Source organism: Myxocyprinus asiaticus, chromosome 2 (assembly GCF_019703515.2).
Source record: "Myxocyprinus asiaticus isolate MX2 ecotype Aquarium Trade chromosome 2, UBuf_Myxa_2, whole genome shotgun sequence".
Taxonomy (NCBI): Eukaryota; Metazoa; Chordata; class Actinopteri; order Cypriniformes; family Catostomidae; genus Myxocyprinus; species Myxocyprinus asiaticus.
The window spans coordinates 14,306,333-14,329,728 of NC_059345.1; the positions used below are offsets into that span (position 1 = coordinate 14,306,333).

A 23,396-nucleotide genomic window follows, 5' to 3' on the forward strand; every position below is an offset into this window, starting at 1 on the left:
GAGTTAATAATTTATGCATTCCTGTTGACTGTATTACTTCATCTTTTTCCACCACTCTGTGGGCATCTTACCCAAACACTCGAGCTCAAACTTGCCCATATGTTCAACAACACTTCCAGCTTCAGTAAGCTTCAATTTCGGTAAGAACAGACCGATTTCATCAGCAGAACTTTCGACCTACTGTTGCTGAATTCTCAGTAGCTGTGTCCCAATGTGCATACTTCTATATAGTATGCCAAAAACAGAATGGCAATAGAGTAGTATGTCCGAATACTACTCAGTATTCATAAAAGAGTAAGTGAGAAATATTGGATGATCTAATATTTTCGGTGAGATTCTGAGGTGCACATCAACTGGACACTTTAATATCCCATAATGCCTCGGGAGCAGAGAAGATGTCATGTTAAAAACACTGTATTTTAAAAAAGGCTGAGAACCATGAGTCGGCCGTCTCTTTTCAACTGTAAGTGCTATATACAAAGAAAGTGGAAGTTAAATGGTGCTTGTTTAACAAAACCAAAGCAGATTATTTTTGCGGTTGTTGTCACTACATCCTATATTCGGGTCACAGGACAATGTGTGAGGTATGTCTGGAATCTATTCATACTCCTCACCTGCATACCTAAAGTGTGTACTCTTTTATAATCTGAGAAGTGTGTCCTTCATCAAATGCAGTACATAATTATCGACGCAATTATTTTTTTTATTTTTTTAAAGATAAAATAATGGTGAAGTTTCCATGCAATAAAGCATTTTTTCAATAGTGGCAATTGCAGTGAGTTGTGTTGGCGACTCTATTGATGGTCAAAATTAATTTTCAGTAAGAATTATGAGTGAAACAAAGACTGGGAGCAATCCTGTAAAACTGCCTCGAATGAACGATATCGTGGATGAGCGGTATCTTTCATTATGCAATTGAATACTGTGAGTGACAAAATGTATATTCCAAGTAATATATAACTTCCCAAACCTGGTTACTGGTTAAAAATTTACCAGCCTGATCTCATGAACATTACGAGAACATGACCACATTTTTGCAAAGCGAAATTATGTGCTTCATTACATGTTTCCCTGCAGTTTCCCAGTGAAATGTCCAGCAAGGGGCGCCCAAAACAAGTGAAATGCTGTCATAATCAGATGTGGTTTTTAAGGCGAATATTAGATAGAGGTTTTAATGAGTAAAACATACCTCCCTAACCCTAAAACTTTAACCTAAACCTAACCATTAGAGTTGTTAATGCAAATGACAGATGAACATACTTACCCTTTACCAATGCTTAAAGTAGCCTATAGTGTCATAAATGTAAATGAGAGGTAAACAAATAGACATCCTTATCCTAAACCAGAACCTAAACCTAACCGATAGTGTGGAAAAAGCATATGCAACATGAAAAGACAATTTTTTGAAGCAACCACATCATTTTGTGTCACTTCTGTGACACTTTTGTGTCACCTGTCAGCTTGCATTTTGGTTGTGCTCGAGCATCGGTCCTCCATGACCAAAGTCCAACACTCTATGAGGTGAGCTACCACGGAAGCTAATCACATTGGAATGTGTATGTAGATGTAGGTGGGTCTGTAAAACTGGTGTTAAATTGTATAGTTTTATAAATTAGGTTTAGGTTAAAGTGTTTCAATATCATAACTGCAGTGTGTGAGTAATAGTGTGTAAAATAAGTGTTTATAAATTCATAATCATCCGTTGTAGTCATAATTTGTGTGAAAGTGAATAAAGCACACTGTAGTGTGAATAAAACGCAGTGTTAATTTCACCAGACAATTGCTGCGAAACGTGCAACGTGACACGTAAAAGTCACTTTGAAAAATTTAGTTATAGTAACGTTCATTCTATGAGACTAGGTTGAAATTTACACTCATCATGCCTCATTTACAATAAACATTACCACACTAAATTCAAAAAGGTAAAAAGCCACCACAATATAGCACATCTGAGAGCCAATCAAACAGGAGTGTTGGTCTGGGAACAGAGAGCTTCTTTATTATAACTGTCATATGTTTACTGCAAGTACTCAGTAAGCAATGAGTTAATGAAATTAGTGTGCATTTGGGGATGAAAGTCATTACTGAAGCTCCGGGGCTTATCTGTGCCACTAATCAGCAACATATTATTGTGATAGGGATTAATAAGAGCATTTAGGGTGAGATATCAAACACAGTGACTCCTGTCATGAGTTAATACAGAGTTTAAGCAAGGCATTGTTGGCCCAGCACAGCATTACCACAGGATTTATATCTGTCATGTTCAAAGCATGCACCACTTAAGGTCAGACGAATCATGTGACCTAGATAATGATGTTAAGAATGGATGTTAAAACTTTTAACTTTTGTAAAAAATGGCTGTTACAGGGGGCCTGGGTAGCTCAGCGAGTATTGACGCTGACTACCACACCTGGAGTTGCGAGTTCAAGTCCAGGGTGTGCTGAGTGACTCCAGCCAGGTCTCCTAAGCAATCAAATTGGCCCGGTTGCTAGGAAGGGTAGAGTCACATGGGGTAACCTCCTCATGGTCGCAATAAGTGGTGCGTGGTAAGTTGTGCATGGATCGTGGAGAATAGCATGAGCCTCCACATGCGGAGTCCCCGCGGTGTCATGCACAACGAGCCACTTGATAAGATACGTGTATTGACGGTCTCAGAAGCGGAGGCAACTGAGACTTGTACTCCGCCACCCGGATTGAGGTGAGAAACCATGCCACCAAGAGGACCTACTAAGTAGTGGGAATTGGGCATTCCAAATTGGGAGAAAATAATATTAATAATAATAATAATAATCATAAAAAGTGGCTGTAACATATCAGAATAGAGCCAGGTGGTTGGAGGGGAGAGGCTGAATGAAATTAAGAGGGATTCATGATATTAGCAGAAAAGGAAAGTAATTTCAGAGGCAGAGTGAGTTACTACATTTTGATAAAAGATTGAATCATGCACAATTAAACTAGAAATGTGCATTTAGGAAGCTGAATGTCAAATTTAAATTACGGTGCATTGTGTAACAAAATCTAATAAAATGATGACATTGCAACTGTTTCAGAATCTGTAGTCTCAGAGGACTAGGAAACGGTATCAAAACCTAAAACAGAACAAATAAATATGATCAGCACAGAATAAAAGTCCAAAATAGTATACAAAACAGATAATATAGCATGTAATTGGCATAGATGAAAAGCTTAAAAAGTTTGAGTAGCCTTAGGCTAAATGTAGCAAACAAAATATTTTTACACCTTTAATTTCCAAGTCCTCTGGAGAAATGAGGCAGTAATTACTAATCTAGAGAGTTATGACACCTACCTAATTGCACTTTTTGCATAAAAATTCCTCATCACGAGAAACAAAAGGGTTTGCCCATGAAAAATGCACCCAGCAGCTAGTCTTATATTTCATTAGCTTCTTTTGTCTTTTTCCTGCATCTCATTCCTAGTTATTAACGCCCCTCTGTTCCACACAGCTGATGAGCGAACGGCATTACATAAGACCTCAAATAAAGCAAACTTGGTGCTGCAAGCTACATGTGCTTATATCTAATCATATTTCCTAGGAAGCACTTTGCTGTGGAGTGCAAAGGCTTATCTGCCCAGACATGGCTTCAACTGATTATAGGATGAGTATTCTTCTTTACTGACCCACAGTGCTCTCTGTCATACAATTGCACCACACTAATTGTAGGATATGGAAGGGTTCAATATGACCTAATAGAGGGGTTCATCTGTTTTCAAATTGATCCTGGAACTTTCTGTAACTTAAGAAAATTTTTTCTTTTGAGGGATGTTCAAGTGGGTGTTTTATAATATCCCTTCTCGATACATAAGTCCATGTTTTTATGTGATAAAACATTTGCTGTAAAGCTCTCAGGAAGAGTTTTCTCTCCAGCAATTCGTCTCCAGCAATGGATGATTCATCTCGAACAATTCTCCGTCTTGCAGTAACCTCCACCAATTTCCTTTGAAGTTAATCTTTACCACACACCAAAAAAAAAACACTTTCAGACTCTGCATGGTGGAAATGCTTTTGTCTCAAAACGCCTGGCTCCACTAACCAGGAGGATAACCATATGAGCAGCTTTATCCTCTCCTGAGCAGCCTCCACAGAGCAAACACAATTAATTTGGAGTGTGTTGGACCATGCTGACAAAGAAATTAGCAAAATCACATTAATTTTCCTGTAGATTTAGGGCAATCACAATCTCAGCAGTGGGCAAGAATGTCTATTCTAAATTTTAATATCAGGGTGGGCCTATATTAGAGATGCAGTGAGGGACCTTTTCTAAAGTGTTGCAGTAATGAGACTTTTTAAAAGTAAAATTGCAGGACTATTCCTGACTTTATTCTGAAACCAACTGAGTGAGCTGTCTTGTCTGCAGCATCCGATCTGAAATGGAACCTCACGAGTGACTAATTTGGAACACTCTATTCTGTGCATCATACAAACAGCACTCCCCATGTGAAGCACATGGGAGATTTGACCCACAATAATTTCAATCGTTTGACATAAGCCTGTTGCTAAACTAATAATGTGATACTCTAATAAGAATAAAAATACAGAGCATGCAGATATATAGGATACACTAGTCCATTTTTAATAAGATGGAATTATTTTCATCAATATTTTTCATTACAGAATGACACACTCACTGATCACTTGATTAGGAGCAATATGGTCCTAATAAAGTGCCCGACATGGTCTTCTACTGTTGTAGCCCATCTACCTCAATGTTCGTCGTGTTGTGCATTCTGAAATGCTATTCTGCTCACTACAATTGTACAGAGTGGTTATCGTAGCCTTTCTATCAGCTCGAATCAGTCTGGGCTGTGTTTCCCAAAAGCATCATAAGTCTAAGTAGATAATAGAAACCATTGGTGCCAATGGTCTATACGATCAAGGTCTCTATGATCAACTTAAGCTTGTGATGCTTTTGGAGAATGCAGCCCTGGCCATTCTCCATTGACCTCTCTCATCAACAAGGTGTTTCCATCCTCAGAAATGCCGAATGTTTTTCATTTTTGGCACCATTCTGAGTAAACTCTAGAGACTGTTGTGCGTGAAAATCCCAGGAGATCAGCAGTTACAGAAATATTCAAACCAGCCCGTCTGGAACCAACAGTCATGCCACAGTTGAAATCACTGAGATTTTTTCTCCATTCTGATGGTTGATGTAAAAATTTATGATTTTATGCATTGCGCTGCTTCTACATGATTGTCTGATTAGATAATCGCATGAATAAGTAGGTATATAGGTGTTCCTTATAAAGTGCTAAGTGAGTTTATATTTATAAACAATTTTTTTCTCTTACATTGTCTGCCATTTTAAATGGGATTTTTCACTGGGAACAACACAATGCATTATGCAGTCGCCTTCTCCACAAAGGATACATGTGATGCAGCCTTAGAATTTGGCAAAAGAACCTTGAAGATTGGAGCCTACATAGACAGCACAATTGGTTTTAGAAAAGAGCCCATGTGTCTTTGTGTTAGCTTTCCACTTTTAGTGGTTACATTTTGGTATAAACCTCACATTTCCTAAATTTTACCCACTTGAAACTGTCAACAAATGCAAGAAATGCTAAACGAAAATATAAAATGAAAACTTGGTGTAATAAGTTGAATCTGTTGGCCTCTAAGCTTCTACAAACATCTGATTTTTTTTTCTTTAAGTTAAAAAAATCCCCAGTCATAAAACAATGAGATACACCATCAATTCTTTCACTAGGAGGTGTACAGTACACCTTGGCATCCCTAAAGACAGGTCTTAGACATCAAATTACAGGATTCAAACTGTGCACCCAACCACTGCTTTTTATGTCTGAAGCATATTAAAAGAGCAAAATTGGCATAACCTCAATTTTGGCCTGGAACAAGCCTAAACTTATGCTAGACTATAAAACTCTAGGCCAAGCAAAGGGCACGCACTGCATCTCCAGCAAACATGTAACCAAAAATTAAGAACATCAAGGAAAAATAATCATATTTTCCAGACAGCTATCAGACAGCCATTCCAGAATGATTGCAAGAGAGTTAATTGATAAAGACCAGATAAGAGCAAAGTGTCTTTAAAGAACCAGCTTCAGCAACTTTATGTCTAACTCAATGAGTTATAAAATATGAATTGGCAAAGAAACCCTAAAATTGGTTGCCGTATTTGATTTGTTCTTTTGGTAATTTCCACTTCATAAGTCAAGATAACAGAACTGAGGCTTCTATAATACACTGTATAATATATATAAGGCATAAAATACCATGAGAAATAACATACAGGTGAAATAATAAGTAATAGGCCTACATATAAAATTAAATTAAAGAAAAAGCATTTATATTATCCATCCAAGTACACTCCTAAAGCCTGTTCTGCCTCAATTGATTTGTTACTTTGTAAATAATATAAAACATCTTTCAATGATCATGTTGACTTTGTCAGGCTTGATGTTTTTTTTTTTTTTTACTTTGAAATTCGCAAATAATTAATGCTGCCACTTACATTATACAGTAGGCCTACAAATGGAACAAAGTAAATATAAAAATACATAATAGGGAATCTGTGGCATATTTTGAGTTTTGGTATTGGGCAGGTTTTTGGTCTTTGTCACACAGACCTGTCAACCCTGAGTTTAGTTTCAATCCTGGCTACAAAGCCTGCTAATGAACTTCTTGCTGTGAGATGTTACCCCACTCTTCCACCAAGGCACTTACAAGTTCCTGGACATTTCTGGGGGGAATGGCCCTAGCCCTCACCCTCCGATCCAACAGGTCCCAGACGTGCTCAATGGGATTGAGATACAGGCTCTTCGCTGGCCATGGCAGAACACTGACATTCCTGTCTTGCAGGAAATCATGCACAGAACAAGCAGTATGGATGGTGGCATTGTCATGCTGGAGGGTCTTGTCAGGATAAGCCTGCAGGAAGGGTACCACATGAGTACAACTCAGTCTGATGATGCTTTGACACACCGCCCCAGACCATGACAGACCCTCCACCTCCAAATTGATCCCGCTCCAGAGTACAGGCCTCGGTGTAACGCTCATTCCTTCGACGATAAACTTGAGTCCGACCATCACCACTGGTGAGACAAAACCGCAACTTGTCAGTGAAGAGCACTTTTTGCCAGTCCTGTCTGGTCCAGCGAAGGTGGGTTTGTGCCCATAGGTAACATTGTTGCCGGTGATGTCTGGTAAGGACCTTCCTTACAACAGGCCTACAAGACCTCAGTCCAGCCTCTCTCAGCATATTGCGGACAGTTTGAGCACTGATGGAGGGATTGTGCATTCCTGGTGTAACTCGGGCAGTTGTTGTTGCCAACCTGTACCTGTCCCGCAGGTGTGATATTCGGATGTACCGATCCTGTGCAGGTTTTGTTACACGTGGTCTGCCACTGCGAGGAAGATCAGCTGTCCTTCCTGTCTCCCTGTAGTGCTGTCTTTGGTGTCTCACAGTATGGACATTGCAATTTATTGCCCTGGCTACATCTGCAATCCTCATGCCTCCATGCAACGTGCCTAAGGCGGATGAGCAGGGACCCTGGGCATCTTTCTTTTGGTGTTTTTCAGAGTCAGTAGAAAGGTCTCTTTAGTGTCTTAAGTTTTTATAACTGTGACCTTAATTGCCTATCCTCTGTAAGCTGTTAGTGTCTTAACGACCGTTCCACAGGTGCATGTTCATTAATTGTTTATGGTTCATTGAACAAGCATGTGTAACCAGGTGAAAAATAAGACAATATTTCAATTGTGAAGCTGTCAATTAAAGCCCATAATTAAGTGTATAGTCCATACGCTGTGCACAGATGTCCTTCTCATCTAGTGATAAAATGTTACACTGGCCCAACAGGAATGTGAGTTACCGTTCTGCCCAGGAGTGTCGGGAGAGTTTACATGTGATCAGCACAATTTGCAACGCGGTCCAGTTGGTGCTTATGCGTGTGTTTGTGACACGGATGGCTGTGGGCAGTGTTGCCAACTTAGTGACTTTTCAGACCCCTCTAGCGACTTTTTTTCTAAAAAGCACCTAGTGACTTTTTGGACAAATCTTAGCTACTTTCCGTAGAAGAGTCGCCAGTACTGCCGTGTGAGTGTGTGGTCTTGCTTTCCCGCCGCAGGCATACCTCTATCTGTGTCTACTCTGTTCAGTGAGTGGCAGACAGAGGAGCAGCACATTCAGTTCACTGCATGACAACTGACACAGACATGAATGAGCTGCACATGTGCAAACAGAGTTGCCAAGGACCAATCAATAATCTGTATGGTTTGCTCCTCCTTTGTTTTAATTTAAACAATTTAATTTGACCATTATTTTTCTTGCTTATCACTCAGTGTTACACAGACGGAGGCTGTGTGCTGTGTGAGAGAAAAAATAAGACATTCTGTCGCTTCTAACTTTCTCTCTAAGTGATCATTTTACAGGTAAATATAGCCAAAATCACAGCACAGCCATTGTCTTCAACGGATGTGAATGGTGATTTTGTCAGATGACGTCGCAGTTCAGGATTTTAGCATTGCAGAGCAGCAGCTTGGAAATTGCTTGGAAGTTACTACTGGTTAACATGTACAGTAGTCTTAATGGGCGGTGTTTCAGTCACTATTTCATACTCGTTCCATTGTCTGACAACAGAAACAGAATAAATATGTACATGAGAACAGCTTTATTGGGAATTCAGCTGTATTAAAATACAGTAGGTGAGCACAGAATGTAGGAGGGAAGCAAACAGATGTACAGATGTAAAGGGCTGACACAAGGCAGAATGCAAATTTTAAGCTCAAAGTTCAGGGAAAGCTAATTGAAGAAGATTATGCCATTGCTACTACTTTTAATAGTTTTTTTTATTATTATTATTAATTCTGTTAATGAATTAGAGGAAAAATTTGCAAGAAAGGAAATAAATATTCTTCCAATTGATGATGCGGGTCAAGGTTTTAATCTAATCATGACTAATGAAATGCAAGTTAACAAAGTTATTAGCTCATTAAAAAATTCTAAATGTAGATATGCTCATCAATTTGACACTATGTTTGTAAAACTCACAAAGATATTTTAACCCCTGTCATTACTCATTTAATTAATTTGTCATTTGAATATAGCATTTTTCCTACTGCATGGAAACAAGCCATTGTTACTCCTATTTGTAAATCTGCAGATCATTACGTAGTTAGTAATTATAGACCCATAAGCATACTGCCAGTACTCTCAAAGGTTGTGGAGAAGATCATTTTTGAGTTTTAATACAGTTAAGTTTGGTTTACTTTGGTTTCAGAGTAAATTATTCTACTGAAACAGCTACTTTACATTTAATAGAGCAAATAAAATCTAGACCTGACAAAGGAGGATTAGTTGGTGCTATATTTTTAGATTTGCGTAAAGCCTTTGATACAGTTAATCACGAAGTTCTTCTTTCTTAATTGTCTAAGTTTCAGTTTTCATCTGGAGCTTTAGCGTGGATTTCCTCATATTTATCAAATAGAGAACAATGTGTAAAAATTAAAGAAGTTCGGTCCTGTAACTTACATTATACAAGGGGTGTACCCCAAGGATCAGTGTTAGGTCCTTTATTATTTAATCTGTATATTAATGATCTCCCGCAACAGTGTGAAGGGATACAAGTACAAATGTATGCTGATGATACTGTTATTTTTACACATGCGAGAACAACAGAGTTAGCAGCGGAGAAGTTAAAAGCTGCTATGAAAAGGATTACACAGTGGCTGGAGCAATCATGTCTTAGCCTGAACATTGGTAAAACAAAAGGGATGTTCTTCTCTAAAACAAATGTTCATTCCCCCAATGTTGATATTTTTATTAATGGTGAAATGATAGAAATAGAGTTCAGAGTTCAGTTATCTCGGCGTAATATTGGACTCAAATCTTAGTTTTAAAAAAAATTTAAAGAAAATGGTGAGGACTATTGAATATAACTTGGAAAACTTTAGACAAATTAGACAATGTCTCTCTATTGATGTAGCTAAGACTTTCATGCACGCTACGATCCTTTCTCATGTCATACTGTCTGACATGTTGGGTTCAAGCTGGTGAAACTGTGATTAAACCCTTAAAATCCCTATATAACAGACTTTAAAAATTTTAGATAAAAATCCAAACCATTATCATCATTATAGGATCTTAGAGAATCATAATTTTTTGAGTTTTGACAATTTTAGACTTTTTTCAAATTTGTGTATGGTATATAAAATTTTAAATGGTTTGGCTCCTTCTGTACTCTGTGATTTTGTTCATTTTCATTCTAAAAACTCTGTGAGATCTACCAGATTATCATCCAAAAGTGATTGTGTTGTTCCTTTTCATCATTCTGCTTTTGGACTATTGTCTTTCTCAGTGAAATCTACTACTCATTGGAATGCCTTATCAGAGGATATAAAAGGGTGTACATCTATCGGTCTTTTTAAATTGAAGCTAAAATCTTTTTTTTAAATCGACTCAACTCTGTGAACATTGACATGGTTGCAGTTAAATTGACTCCTTAATCATTTTTTCATTTGTTTATTTTTTTGGCCCTGATAGGATGTGTGGGTGTGTGTGTGTGTGTGTATGTATGTTTTATTGTATGCAGGAACTGTTTGTGTTATTTTATCATTTATGTTAGTGATGACCTGCCAGGGGACTGCGGATGAAAATTAGCCTTTGGATAAATCCGGTACAATGCAAGAAATGGAAACATTTATGTTATAAATTGTACATGGTCCCTTTTCAAATAAATAAAATAAAAAATTTAAAAAATACGACGTGATGACATCATGAATATGCTAATTACCACATGACGTCATCTAGCAACTTTTAGCGATTTTTTTAGCAGGCTTTAGCTACTTTTCATTTAAAGTAATTGTCAACACTGGCTGTGGGTCTCGCCGATTGACGCCGAGTTCAGTTGAGACGTTTCTCCTCGTGTGAGAGCAAATCTCATCATTATTTCTCAAAGAGCATAAGTGTTGATGAAATATCAATATTTAAGTGACGCTGAAAGCATTTTGTGCACAATTGTATGTGGATTAGGGTGTTTAAGTGTGTTTTAGGGGAGAAAAAACGTGCTCTATAGGCCCTCTGTGTGTATTTCCAAGCGGCTGTGAAGCATCAGAGTGAGTTTTATTTACTTTTTTTTTTTTTAAGTGTTTGTGTTCATTAAAAAGTGTATTTCCTGAAATAAAGTAATAATGTTCCTGTAACTTTATGTTCTCGAAATGTTAAAGGAAGTTTTTGTATTTTGTTTTCTACTGAACACACACAGAGAGAGAGAGGGGGGTTCATCAGATGCTATGTGTCAGTGTGTACATGTGCCAGTGTGATGATGAACAGTAAGTTTCATTTGTTTAATTCATTTCCAAAGTGGTACTAGCATGTTTATTCAATGCTGTGAGTGCTTAAATAGCAAAATGTGTGTAGTGCTCAAAGTGTATTAATTAGAACAGAAAATGTCAAGTGTGAGTGCATATTTCTTTCTGACTGGTTAAATTGAAGCAGCCTTATGTGGTATGTCATGCATACAAATGTTATATTTGTTTATGTATGTTTTTCTTTAGGATAAGAGGCTGCTACCATTGTCTATTTTGTCTTTGCTCACTACGTTGTCTATGTTGTTCATTCCACCAAGGTTGTCTATACTGCCTAGGGAAAGAAAGAAAAAGAGAAAGACTCATTTTGTTGTTTGTACAAAACCACTCTCAATTCTGTTAATCAATATAAGATAATTTTCCTGCCTGAGTTCCAAATTCCCCAAATACTGCATAATTAACGCTGCGCTGTTACAAGTGCAGTCTGGAATAAAACAACCCCAATTTATAATAATTTTATCCTGTGCCCTGTTGTTGTCATTTATTCACATTACCGGGCCACACATGGAAAACATTGTTTAAGCCCTTTACAATAAAGGTCTGTAAAGATATTTGGATTTTTACAAAATTATCTTTAAAATACAGTGTCCTGAAAAACATTTCTTTTTTGCTGAGTTTATACCATTAAAAGTCACACAAGGCCTTTTCCTAAATGATTGATGGGTGTATTTTCAATTTTAAAGAAGAAAAGGTACTTATTTTGAAGGTATAGATAAACTGAGCATCTGTTGTAGCAGACAGATCTATGCCTGCTGCACATCCCAACATATATATTTGCCTGTGAAAATCAATGGTAAATGCATCACGGCTGATGCTCAGAGGCATGAGTGAGCACCATCTGGAGCGTTAGTAAGGTCACAGTCATGCTATACCACCATTATACACTTGAGTAGTGCACTTTAAGATAAATCAATTATAAATACATAATCACTCATCCTGTGCCTGCAATAAACAAGAAAGCCAACTGTGGAGTCCTTGCTGGTTTTAGTTTTCCATTAAATCATACAGAGAAATGTTTTACACTTCACTTACAAAAAGTATAAAAATTATGCCATAGTTTTTTACTTTGATAATACCATGAAATTCTTTAAAAAAAATAAAATAAATAACATTTACCCATAGTCCTGTGTAAATACAATGGTAACACCATCTGATACAATGACGGTACAATTTATATACCACAGAAGCTATTTTTTGGGTCTGTGGCTTCAAAAGTAAGTCAAGAAAGATTTTTTCTGTAATAGGGGTGAAGGTTTAGCTCTGTTTGCAAAAGCTAGTACACAGCCATTATTAAGAAACTAGAAAAATCAAGTTAATCAAGACAAACTTTCAATGTAGGTAGGTAGACTGACAGACAGACAGACAGATAGACAGACAGATAGATCGATCGATAGAGGGCTGAAAGACTATGTTTAGCGCTACATTTAGAAATTTTGGTCTAAAGTTAAAGATGTTGATAAAAAAAACCTAACCCAAGTTTGTACAATAACAGTAATTGAAGTACTCTGAGAAACCCTGCATTTCTGATACACTTTCCACAGAGAATATCATCATTTGGCAAGCTGTGTTTTGTGCTCTTTGTAGGACCAAAATCCACTTTGCTTGTATCACATAATCACATTCACTCTTCAATCACTCTTGTCTCTAATTTGTGAAGTACATAATCACACAAACATGCTGTATGTGTGCCTGCATAACTGCTGAGTGCTGACTCAGTAACTATTTAAATGTTACAAAAGAAAAATAGGGCTCAGAGGACAGAGATTGTCAATAAAAAGTTGTCTTTCAGGTATATTCAAAGAAACTCTGGAAGGTTACACTGGCGGCCAAAAGTTTGGAATTATGTACAGATTTTGCTCTTATGGAAAGGAATTGGTACTTTTATTCACCAAAGTGGCATTCAACTGATCACAATGTATAGTCAGGACATTAATAACATGAAAAATTACTATTATAATTTGAAAAAAAAAAAAAATCTGAACATCTTAAACTACTTCAAAGAGTTCTCATAAAAAAATCCTCCATGTGCAGCAATGACACCTTTGCATATCCATGGCATTCTAGCTGTCAGTTTGTCCAGATACTCAGGTGACATTTCACCCCACGCTTCCTGTAGCACTTGCCATAGATGTGGCTGTCTTGTCGGGCACTTCTCACACACCTTACAGTCTAGCTGATCCCACAAAAGTTCAATGGGGTTAAGATCCATAACACTCTTTTCCAATTATCTGTTGTCCAATGTCTGTTTCTTTGCACACTCTAACATTTTCTTTTTGTTTTCCGTTTCAAAAGTGGCTTTTTCTTTGCAATTCTTCCCATAAGGCCTGCAATTTCAAGCATTGTAAAGCCTTCATTCCTCAAAACAATGATTGACTGACAAATTTCTAGTTTCTTTTTTGTCATTTTTGACCTAATATTGACCTTAAGACATGCCAGTCTATTGCATAATGTGGCAGCTCAAAAACAAACACAAAGTCAATGTTAAGCTTCATTTAAAGAGCCCATATTATGCTAATTTACAGGTTCATGATTTTATTTTGGGGGTTTACTAGAATAGGTTTACATGCTTTAATGTTCAAAAAACACATTATTTTTCTCATACTGTACATTTCTGCTAAACCTATTTTCATCCTCTGGCTCAAACGCTCTGATTTAGGTCCTGTCTCTTTAAAGCCCCCCTTTCCAAAAAGCCCAGTCTGCTCTGATTGGTCAGCTGGCCTAGTCTGTTGTGATTGGTCAACCGCGTAGAGCGTGTGTCAGAAATTTAACGCCCCTTACCATAACTGAGTTTCAGACTTCCTTAACAGCTGTAAACACTATTGTATCTATGGTAACAATGGCGTTGGTTTTTGCCGTACCAGTTTGAGTCCAATATCAAAAATGAAAGTTTGGAAGAACAAGCTGATCGACCAGAACCACCTTTGCAAGCAGGACGTTTCACAGTGGTAAGTTTTAATTTTGTAGCTTTCTTACAAATACACTGTTGATTATTGTGAACCTAACAAAGCTTCAAGTAAGATGCGTAGTGCATCTAAATTAGTCATCTTTTGCTGGAAGGGGTGTAGCCGATCTTTTTTCATCAGAGCTATGAATGGAGAACAGAGGCTTACTCCCGGTTGGACATTACCGAGTGTATTAGAGAGTTAGTGAGCAAGTTAGCCGTGGACTACCGATAGCGCCCGTAACATTACAGCTTGTAATTATATAATTATATAAGACTCTTGAGATCGACCAATTTGTTACAAAGTTTTAGGTAAAAGCCGGCCCACAGATGAATAGTAAACCCTTACCAAAACAATAACATTACATAGCAAGTTAGCCGAGCACTACCATGGATTACAGACGTAAAATTACCGTTTGTAAAAATAAATCCATCTCCACACTTGATCACTATTCATGATAAAAAGAACGACAAACAATCTGCATAATTCTACACAATTGTCAGTAAAAGTGGGCCCGCAGCTGATTAGCAAAACTATTTAAACACAATAACATTAGCTAGCAGGTTAGCAGAGGCCTACAGCTGTACACTGGGTGTACACGATAGCTACAACACAAAACTCCAAATTTGAATTCTCAGTAGCAGATAAATCCACAAATAATCAAGCATACTTACAGGTTGTGATCCTGAAGCACCAGATTGTCCCAACAAAGTGGGAACTGCACCATCTTATAGGAGTAACTGTCTTAAAAATCCGGCATTGGTTGTGGTTGTACTGCTAAATAATTATAATAATTTTTAACCACTGAGTCTTCAATTCGTCTGCCTTTGGAAGTCCAAACAAAGAGGTTTTGCTTTCGTAGTGAAGAAAACAGCATCTTCTCGACATGGCAACAACACTAACCCAATTCATCCTGGCCTCTGCTATAACTATGTTTGTTTGAGGGCGGGCCAAAGTAGCCCTTAGGCGGGCAGTATGTAAATGTGTTACATATTGACGTAGATACTTTACGGAAGAAATGGCTGGACTACAATCCAGACGTTTCGTGTAGTTCTTGAGCAGTGTTGTCTGTGGGAGTCCTTTTGCGTGGACTTTGTGCTTTCTAACTTTGCAGACATTTTACATGCACAAACAGCTATATTACAAGGAAAGGTAAAATCCCAAAAAGCATAATAGGGCCTCTACGAACGAAATAGCTTTCAACTGTGTTTGATATATATTGGCAAGTGATTTTCTAGTACCAAATTAGCAATTTAGCATGATTACTCAAAGATAAGGTGTTGAAGTGATGGCTGCTGGAAATGGGGCCTGTCTAGATTTGATCAAAAATGACTTTTTTAAATAGGGATGGTGCTGTTTTTCACATCAGTAATGTTTTGACTGTACTTTGTGATCAGTTGAATGCCACTTTAGTGAATTAAAGTACCAATTTGTACCAACTTCCTTCAGAAACAGCAAAATCTGTACATTATTCCAAACTTTTGGCCACCAGTGTATATATGTGGAAACAGACATGTACTATTTCTTTTCATATATCCTATGTTTGATCTTAATATCAAATGTCACGAATATGAGCAAATGCATGTTCGTTAATACATTACTGCCAAATCAATTAATGTATTGTCTAGATATGCTTTCCTCTTTCAAAACTTTAATTGTTTTCATTTTGTAGTTATCACCAGTGCTGGGTAGGAATGGATCAGATTACAAAAAGTGAGTACTTGTAATTAAATTAGATTACATTTTAAAATGTGCATAATCTGATTAGTTACTTTCATGGATTACATGATTACATTCTTGATTACATTAACAAACCTGCCAATGGCAATACTTCGTAATTTACTAATATAAGGGGGTGTAAATATTTGCTCTGACAACAATTTGATTAGATTACAATTCTTTACGATTCGTTTAAATTTGGTCATGATTCGATTTGATAATTTTGTAACAATGATATGCAGAAATTTTTTTTATTTGTAAAATTAAAATTGTACTAATGTTTATTGAAACAAATGTTAAAGTGGCACTTAATTTAAAATTGATGATTAGATTTTTATCAAAGTAATCCAAAAGTAATCAAATTACATTATCTAAAAAGTGTTATCTAAAAAATTACAATTTAATTTTCAATTTAAATCATGTAATTTGTAATCAGAACTGGATTCAATTTCAGAGACAATCTACCCAACACTGTTAATCACCAAAGTTTCTTTTCACCAGTAATATAGTATGGTCCCCAGTTGCAGCCATTTGAATACTTTTTTTGACAGCGAATCACTCCCATAGTCGTAACCAATTTCTCTTTTGATTCCAAAGGATTTGCGAGGTCATTTCAGGACAATTAAGTTGTTAGAGCTGGCAGTCAGTGGATGTATAGACTTATCATCAAAGTATGTTAATGACGGAGGGCTGTTAGCAGGAATAGCCCTGTCTGGCACTCTCATGGGTATGTGCATACTGACAGAAATCCAGCAAGCTGCAGAGCACTGTTAGGTGGCAGGAGTCAAATCAAATGAGAGCCAAGCCACTAGCACACAGTGACAACCCCTGTGTCTCATGAATTAAAGATGACTGCATGAGGAGAGGGTGGAGACAGATAGAGAAGGAGAGAGATAGCAGCACCAATGGAGACAAAGACGGATCAATCCTTTGCTCTCATACCTCTTTGTGAGCCACGAGCTTGAATAATAAACACAAGTGTTACATTAGAAGCTTATTTAAGTTGCAGATGCCTGATATGATGCATGGTGTTGCTGCATCGGACTGAAACAACAGTCTGGAGCATGTAGGCACGCTTCTAACTCAAATGGCTTAGCTGGAGATTTAAAATTAGATAATGAATGACCTCCTTCCTACAAAACGTCACTGTCACATTTAGCTAAGGCTGCTGGGAGACACAGACACCCCAGACATTTGCTCCCAATCTCAGTTTCCTACTTGGATCCAGCGGTTTGATTAGCTAGGGGAGCCAAGGACTGAGAATATGACGTGCTTGTAGAGGAAGATTTTTCCTGGTATTCTGGATATTTACGAGATACTGACACTTTGTCATGAGAATGTCTTGTCGATGCTGTGGAATGATGAATAATTTATACATACCACAAAAACATACCCACACTAAGACCTGTCTTTAAATTAGGCGGGCCTGACAAAATATTTGCTTCCTGTATTTAAGAAGTCAAACTGTGAATCCAACAAAGGGCATGTGTTCTGAATTTAGGTCTCACACTTGTCAGCTCTTTTTTTGTGAGCACTGGAATTGTTTTCTAATAGTTTGGTTTATGAGGGCTGGTTTGTGAAGCCAGCATTTGGATGTTTCCATTTTAAACTGATCATTAAGGCCCAGTTGCAGTTATTATCTGGAACCAGGGAATATTTTAAGTCAGTCTTTCCACAAAAAAAAAAAAAAAAAAACACATGACACTGCAAATGCCTCTGGGAGGAATACATTATAAAGGCCAGGATTAGAAAACAAGGCAAAACATAGAGATGGACTGGATGTATAGGCTATTACTCTAACAACTAAATTGCTCTGACATGTCCATAACCCCTGACCTGAACGTGTGCACCACAGAAACACTGATTGCATGAAGTTGTGGTTTCATACAAAACAAAATCCATTTTGAACACTTGAATGTCTGCCTTACATGTCAGATGGCCTATTTATGGCATAATCTTTATATGTAAAAAAATTAAATCAATTTCATCACTGTAGTGTTTTTAGAACCATCACTCAGAGGTTCCCTTATTATAATTGGTGTTTTAGTTTTTAACACTCTAATAAAGGAACACGTATGATCTCAATGCTGATAATGTGTTGTGAAGCAGACACAACATTGCCCCAGGCTGCTGGGAGACACATGTGATGCAACATTATGAAAGCAAGCCCTGTGGGTTTTCTTAAAACCAGTCTTCCAAGAAAGTTTCCACCAAAAAGGAATTTACACAAGACCATGTAAACCATAAACACAGCACAGATTTTACATAATAACCAAAGCAACACACCTCGTTCATGTACCATTTTATTGGACTTATTTAGAAATACTTAAAAAAAAAAAAAAAAACATGAAGTAGCACCATTACTTAAGTTTTACTTTATCATGTAGAACTTTAAATGTCAGAAAAATAAAACTCTTGATACACTTTCAAATCTTGTTTCAGCAAATATAATATTAGTATTTGACCATGAGGTTAAAGGCCTTTTATCATAAAATAAAATATACTTTGTTTTTAAACTTTGCTCAATAAAGTACATATACGCTCAAGTAACTTCACCTACATATACATAAACAAGTGGTAAACAAACGTATTAAAATAGAAATCCTAAACCTATAGTGGCGCAACAGAACAGAACTCTGTAATACCCACTGGAATCTAATTCATACAAATTTTTAGAAAGCTTAAATGGTTCCTTTTTGTCTGAACGTACTAAGTTTTATACATTTCGACATTTCGTAATAATATAGAATAAAATATGCTTTATATTACTGAATAGAAAATATGCTGGGTGAAACCGATTCAAAAGACATTTTTGCTGAACTTAGAAACCCTCCATCCCAACAGAATACTGTTTAATGCAAGTACGTATTTTGTGGTCTGAATTGCCATCCACATTTCGAGTGATATTAAAATAATACAGTGTTCATTGCCATAAGGCCATACTAAAAAATAAAAAGATATTTGAACCCAGCTACAAAAAAGTTCACTGAACTTAAATTAAAATATCTGTAAACATCTTTGCAATACGAAATATAATCTTTCAAGTCAAAAAAAGAATAAAATACTTCAATCTGTATTAATGGCATGAATATTTAAAACTTTTGTATATCTATACATTTATATGTAGGATATGTTGCTGTTCCCTCCATCAAATAAGTTTGATCGTAAGCTGCAGTATCTTTTCCACTGTAAGTCTTTGTTCCTGTCAGCAAAGTAGCCGTCCAGATTTCAGAACCTCAAGGACTGCTACCAGTACATTCGATCAGCAAAATCAAAAGGCTTATTTAGACTAACAGTCGACAAACTGACTAAGGTACCTCAGGCAAGACCACTGTCCTTATTGTAACTTCATTAACATTTGTGTACAGTTTGCTAAAACTATTGATTACTAGGCTTTAATATTTAAAACATGCATTAGATGTTGAAAATATTTGTCCCAAGCTACAGTACATTATAAACAATTACACCGGAGCCCTGAAATGGGTGTCCCTTTTTGGATACTGCAGCTCTACATACATATGTATATACACATATAATAACAAAGTTATTAGGATTTCATAAAGCCATAAGAGGACTTTGAGTGTTCCATCATGGTTTGTTACTATTGTAGTCAAGGGGGCGTGTTGTCACCTTACGAAAATATACGTATAGCCTGAGTAACTGCAGCATGGCAGACAGGGCATTTGGGCTCATTTCTTTCGCAGATGCGGTTGGCACACTCCATGCAGAACAAGTTGTGGCCGCATGGCACCAGGGCTGCGATCACTTCGCTTTCGAAGCACACCGAGCAGTCCCGGCTACCCTTGCGGCTCGTCCCGGAGGAGGAGGAAGAGGATGAGGATGAGGAGATGGATGAGTCAGAGTGTGGATGGTGAGATCCTGAAAGCGCCGCAATGCCCTTGGACAGTCCGTTGGTGGAGTAGCCTGGGAAGCTGAGGGTGCCCCCACCTGGGTCGCTGCGCACCCTACGCGCCAGTGGATGTTCCAAGGCGCCGTTGGCCTGCTGCAGGGGCGGGGACAGCCTGGGATGACTTGTGCATCCCACCCCGTTGGTCCTCCGCTGGTTGGCCATCAGCCCATTGGCATTAGTGGAAGCATTGGCAGGAAAAATGGCTGAGGAGGTCGTGGTGGTACTGTTAGTGGCGTTTACACCACGCTCGTACTGTGACCACAACAGGCCCGGCGGTGTAGGGGTGGGGTCAAATCCTGGAGAGGACTCAAAGGTCAGATCAGTGCAATCAGGCGAGATGACCTCGCTGCTGTAGACAAATCCATTGGCGTTGCCGTTCAGGTTGATGTTGTTATTGTTGTTGTTGCCATTGCTGGAGGCAGTGTAGCTGAGGGCGGGGCTTGGAGGACTGTAATCAGCCAGCCTGGAACTGCTGTTGTTGCCGAAGTAAGAATCAGTGGAGGCACTCCCCAGAGAGCTGGAGCTGTCATTGCGGTAGTTGGAGAAAGGCTTGCGACCAGAGGTGGGTGTGACACTGGAGTTGGTCTTGCTCCACAGACTGGCGTTTCCATGCAGGTCAAAACCCACATCTGTGCCGTTGGCGTGGAAGTCATTCTCGTCTGTTAATTCAATGAGGCCGCCTGTGCGCATGGCGATGTGTGCTTCGATCTCCTCTCTAGCCCGGTCCACATTCTCGGGCATTCCCGTCACCTCAAATACTGGCTCTTTGTCCCGGCTAGGCGTGACTATGTAAGTGTGCGTCTGCTGCTGGATACGCTTGATGGTGGCCCCCTTGGGTCCGACCACCAGACCGACCACCCGATAAGGCACCCGCACCTGAATGGTGGTCTGACCAGGGAGATTGGGTGGACCAGGCACCGCTGCGCTCCCGTTCAGGGTGCTGTTTTTGTTCCGCGATGCTCTGATCATGGAGAAGTGCTCAGCCGCTGAGATGATCTCCCTCCTAGCCATGGCTACATCCTCTCGCCTGCCTGTCACAACAAAGACCGGCTCCTCTCCCCTCACCGGAGTCTTGATATACGTATTGGTCTTTGCTCGCAGGGCTTTAATTTTGCAACCTACAATTGCGAGGGAAACAAAATTATAAGACAAAAATATACAGAAGCTAGAATCTGAATAACAAAATCATGTTCCTCTACGATGCTGGCATGCGTTCATCTACAAGCAGATGGATGCTTATGAGGCAAGTGCGAGCACATAGTCCAGGGGACAACAACTGACTCTTTTTTCTTTTTGGTGCGGCATAAATTCAACCCACATGCTCGGCTACTTGACAAACAGGGTCAAAAATAGCACAAGTAAAAAACGCACATTGAATTCAGGATTTTCCGTAGCAAAATATGAGTTTGACCCAATACACTCAACATCACGCTTTCAACAACTTAACCCCAAATAACCTATCGCACGTTTCTTCTAAATGTAGGTAATAATGGTTACTGTTTATTGGTTAACAAAGTATATTCCCGACATATAGGGAATGGGGAGTGTAAACAAAGCCCATATAGACAAAGAAACACGCACTGCATAAAGGAAACGGCCCTGCATAATAAATACATGGGAATGTTGTATATATATATATATATATATATATATATATATATATATATATATATATATATATCATATGATGATATAATAAATCTTGTGATTTGTAAGTGCTGTACTACTTCCTTGCTTTTGTTTTGTCAGACATAAGCCAGTGCAGTCGAAAATGGGCTTTAACCTACATTGCCTGTGTGCGCTGCCAATACGTGCGTGTTTGTACATTATAACATCAGGTATGGCTAAAGCAGCACACATACAAAGCTACACACTTTGGTCATTATTATTTCAGTTCAAGATTAAATAATACCTTGCCTGCCGACAATTTCGGCAACATGCTCGGAGCTGGGCACGGGAACGCATTCCGTCATGTTGACGCTCTTTTTCCTTGGCTCGTTGTCATACAGGGCATTTTCATCATTATCCAGACCGAGCAGGGAGAGCTGGTCCAGCGCGATCTGTAAGGCTCTTTGGTCGTCCAGGGCGTCCCCCTGGCCGCCGCTGCCGCTCCGCTCCATGTCGGCGAACAGCGAACTAGGCATCTTGGATAGATCACGAAACAAAGAAGGGAAAACTTACGGAAGGAGGGTAGGATTGAGCAGGGGAGGGTTTGTTTTAAAAGCCACACTGGTGCAAAATGATTGCCTTTCTTTTTTCTTATGGCCAGAATAATAATAAAAAAAGATATAATAATAAATCACTGCAATCCCGAATGTGTCGTCCCGCACGGACGGAACGAGCTTTATTCCCGCAGACTGGAGTTATTGAAATGCCGGCGGTGGCGATATATTCCCTTCGAGTGCGCACCCCTCCCTTGCAAGCAGCTCATGCACTCACTCACTCACTCAGCTCTTTTCTGTTTGCTGTCTGACTCGCTGCAGCCAGACACGGCACTACCGAGGAATATGTGCGCATGACGTCACCCTCGGTCGGTCGGGGCAGGGACGGTGCGGCTCTGGGTTGAAATTTGCATACGCCGCGCTGATTGGACGGATCCTGGATAGAAGGGGAGGAGACCGGTTTCAGCCAAAGCTTTCAGCGGCCCGCCCTCTTCTTTTGTGGTCTCATTAAAAAGCAACATAAGACATTTTATGTGAATTAAAGTTATTGTTTATAATTTATTTTATTTTTATGATATATCAGCCAACAGTGTAGGTAAAACATATTTAATACAGAGTTGTTGATTTATGTAACTATGCCTATTGTTGAGTTTATTGTTTGCCATCACACTGTGCTCTCTCTGAGGTCTTTGTGGCTATAAGTCACTTTGATTTTTTGCATTGCACTTTTGCAAGTGAGCAAGTTTCCAAAGTAATTTAAATGACCACACTTTAAGGTCATTCGAAATTCATAATACAGGTCGCCACATATTTGGGCAGCTTTGTATAGTGTATAACATTCAAATATACTGCCCAGATTTTCTGCATTAGGTTTACACTTTTAAGCCTTATATTATTTTTCCACCTTTGACTTTATTTTCATTCCCAATAATAATACATTTTCTAGTACATTGTACTAGAAACATTACACATAGTAAATATTGTGTGAGTTTTTTTTTTTTTATTATTATTATTATTATTAAATTAAACTGTATTTAATACAACTGACTTAATATACAGTAATTGTATTAGGTTTATTTATATAGCGGAAACCACGGCTAGTTTTCACACTTTTTTCCAGTGAATATTTCTCAGGTATGTTTTTTAGTCAATTTCTCCATAGCCTTGGCTACAAATAAGATATTGAAAATTTCCAATATTATTGCCCAGCAATAAAGATACAGTCCATTGAACACACGTTGACCTTTTGCAACAACATGCCCCAGTAGTCACACTATACGTGACAAATACACTATATGTGTCCACTCCCCAATGCCAATGTTCAT

The 23,396-nt window shown here is 38.4% G+C and overlaps 1 protein-coding gene across 1 annotated transcript; it reads right to left on the reverse strand.

Annotated features, from left to right (window-relative positions):
* Positions 1–18,291: 18,291 nt before the first annotated feature.
* On the reverse strand, positions 18,292–22,380 carry LOC127450878 (RNA-binding protein MEX3B-like). Its single transcript, XM_051715323.1, has 2 exons — positions 21,822–22,380; positions 18,292–21,027 (listed from the first exon to the last, which is right to left on the reverse strand). The coding sequence occupies exons 1-2, from the start codon at positions 22,051–22,053 to the stop codon at positions 19,631–19,633; spliced, it is 1,629 nt and encodes a 542-aa protein (XP_051571283.1). The 5' UTR covers positions 22,054–22,380; the 3' UTR covers positions 18,292–19,630.
* Between the last annotated feature and the right edge of the window lie 1,016 nt (positions 22,381–23,396).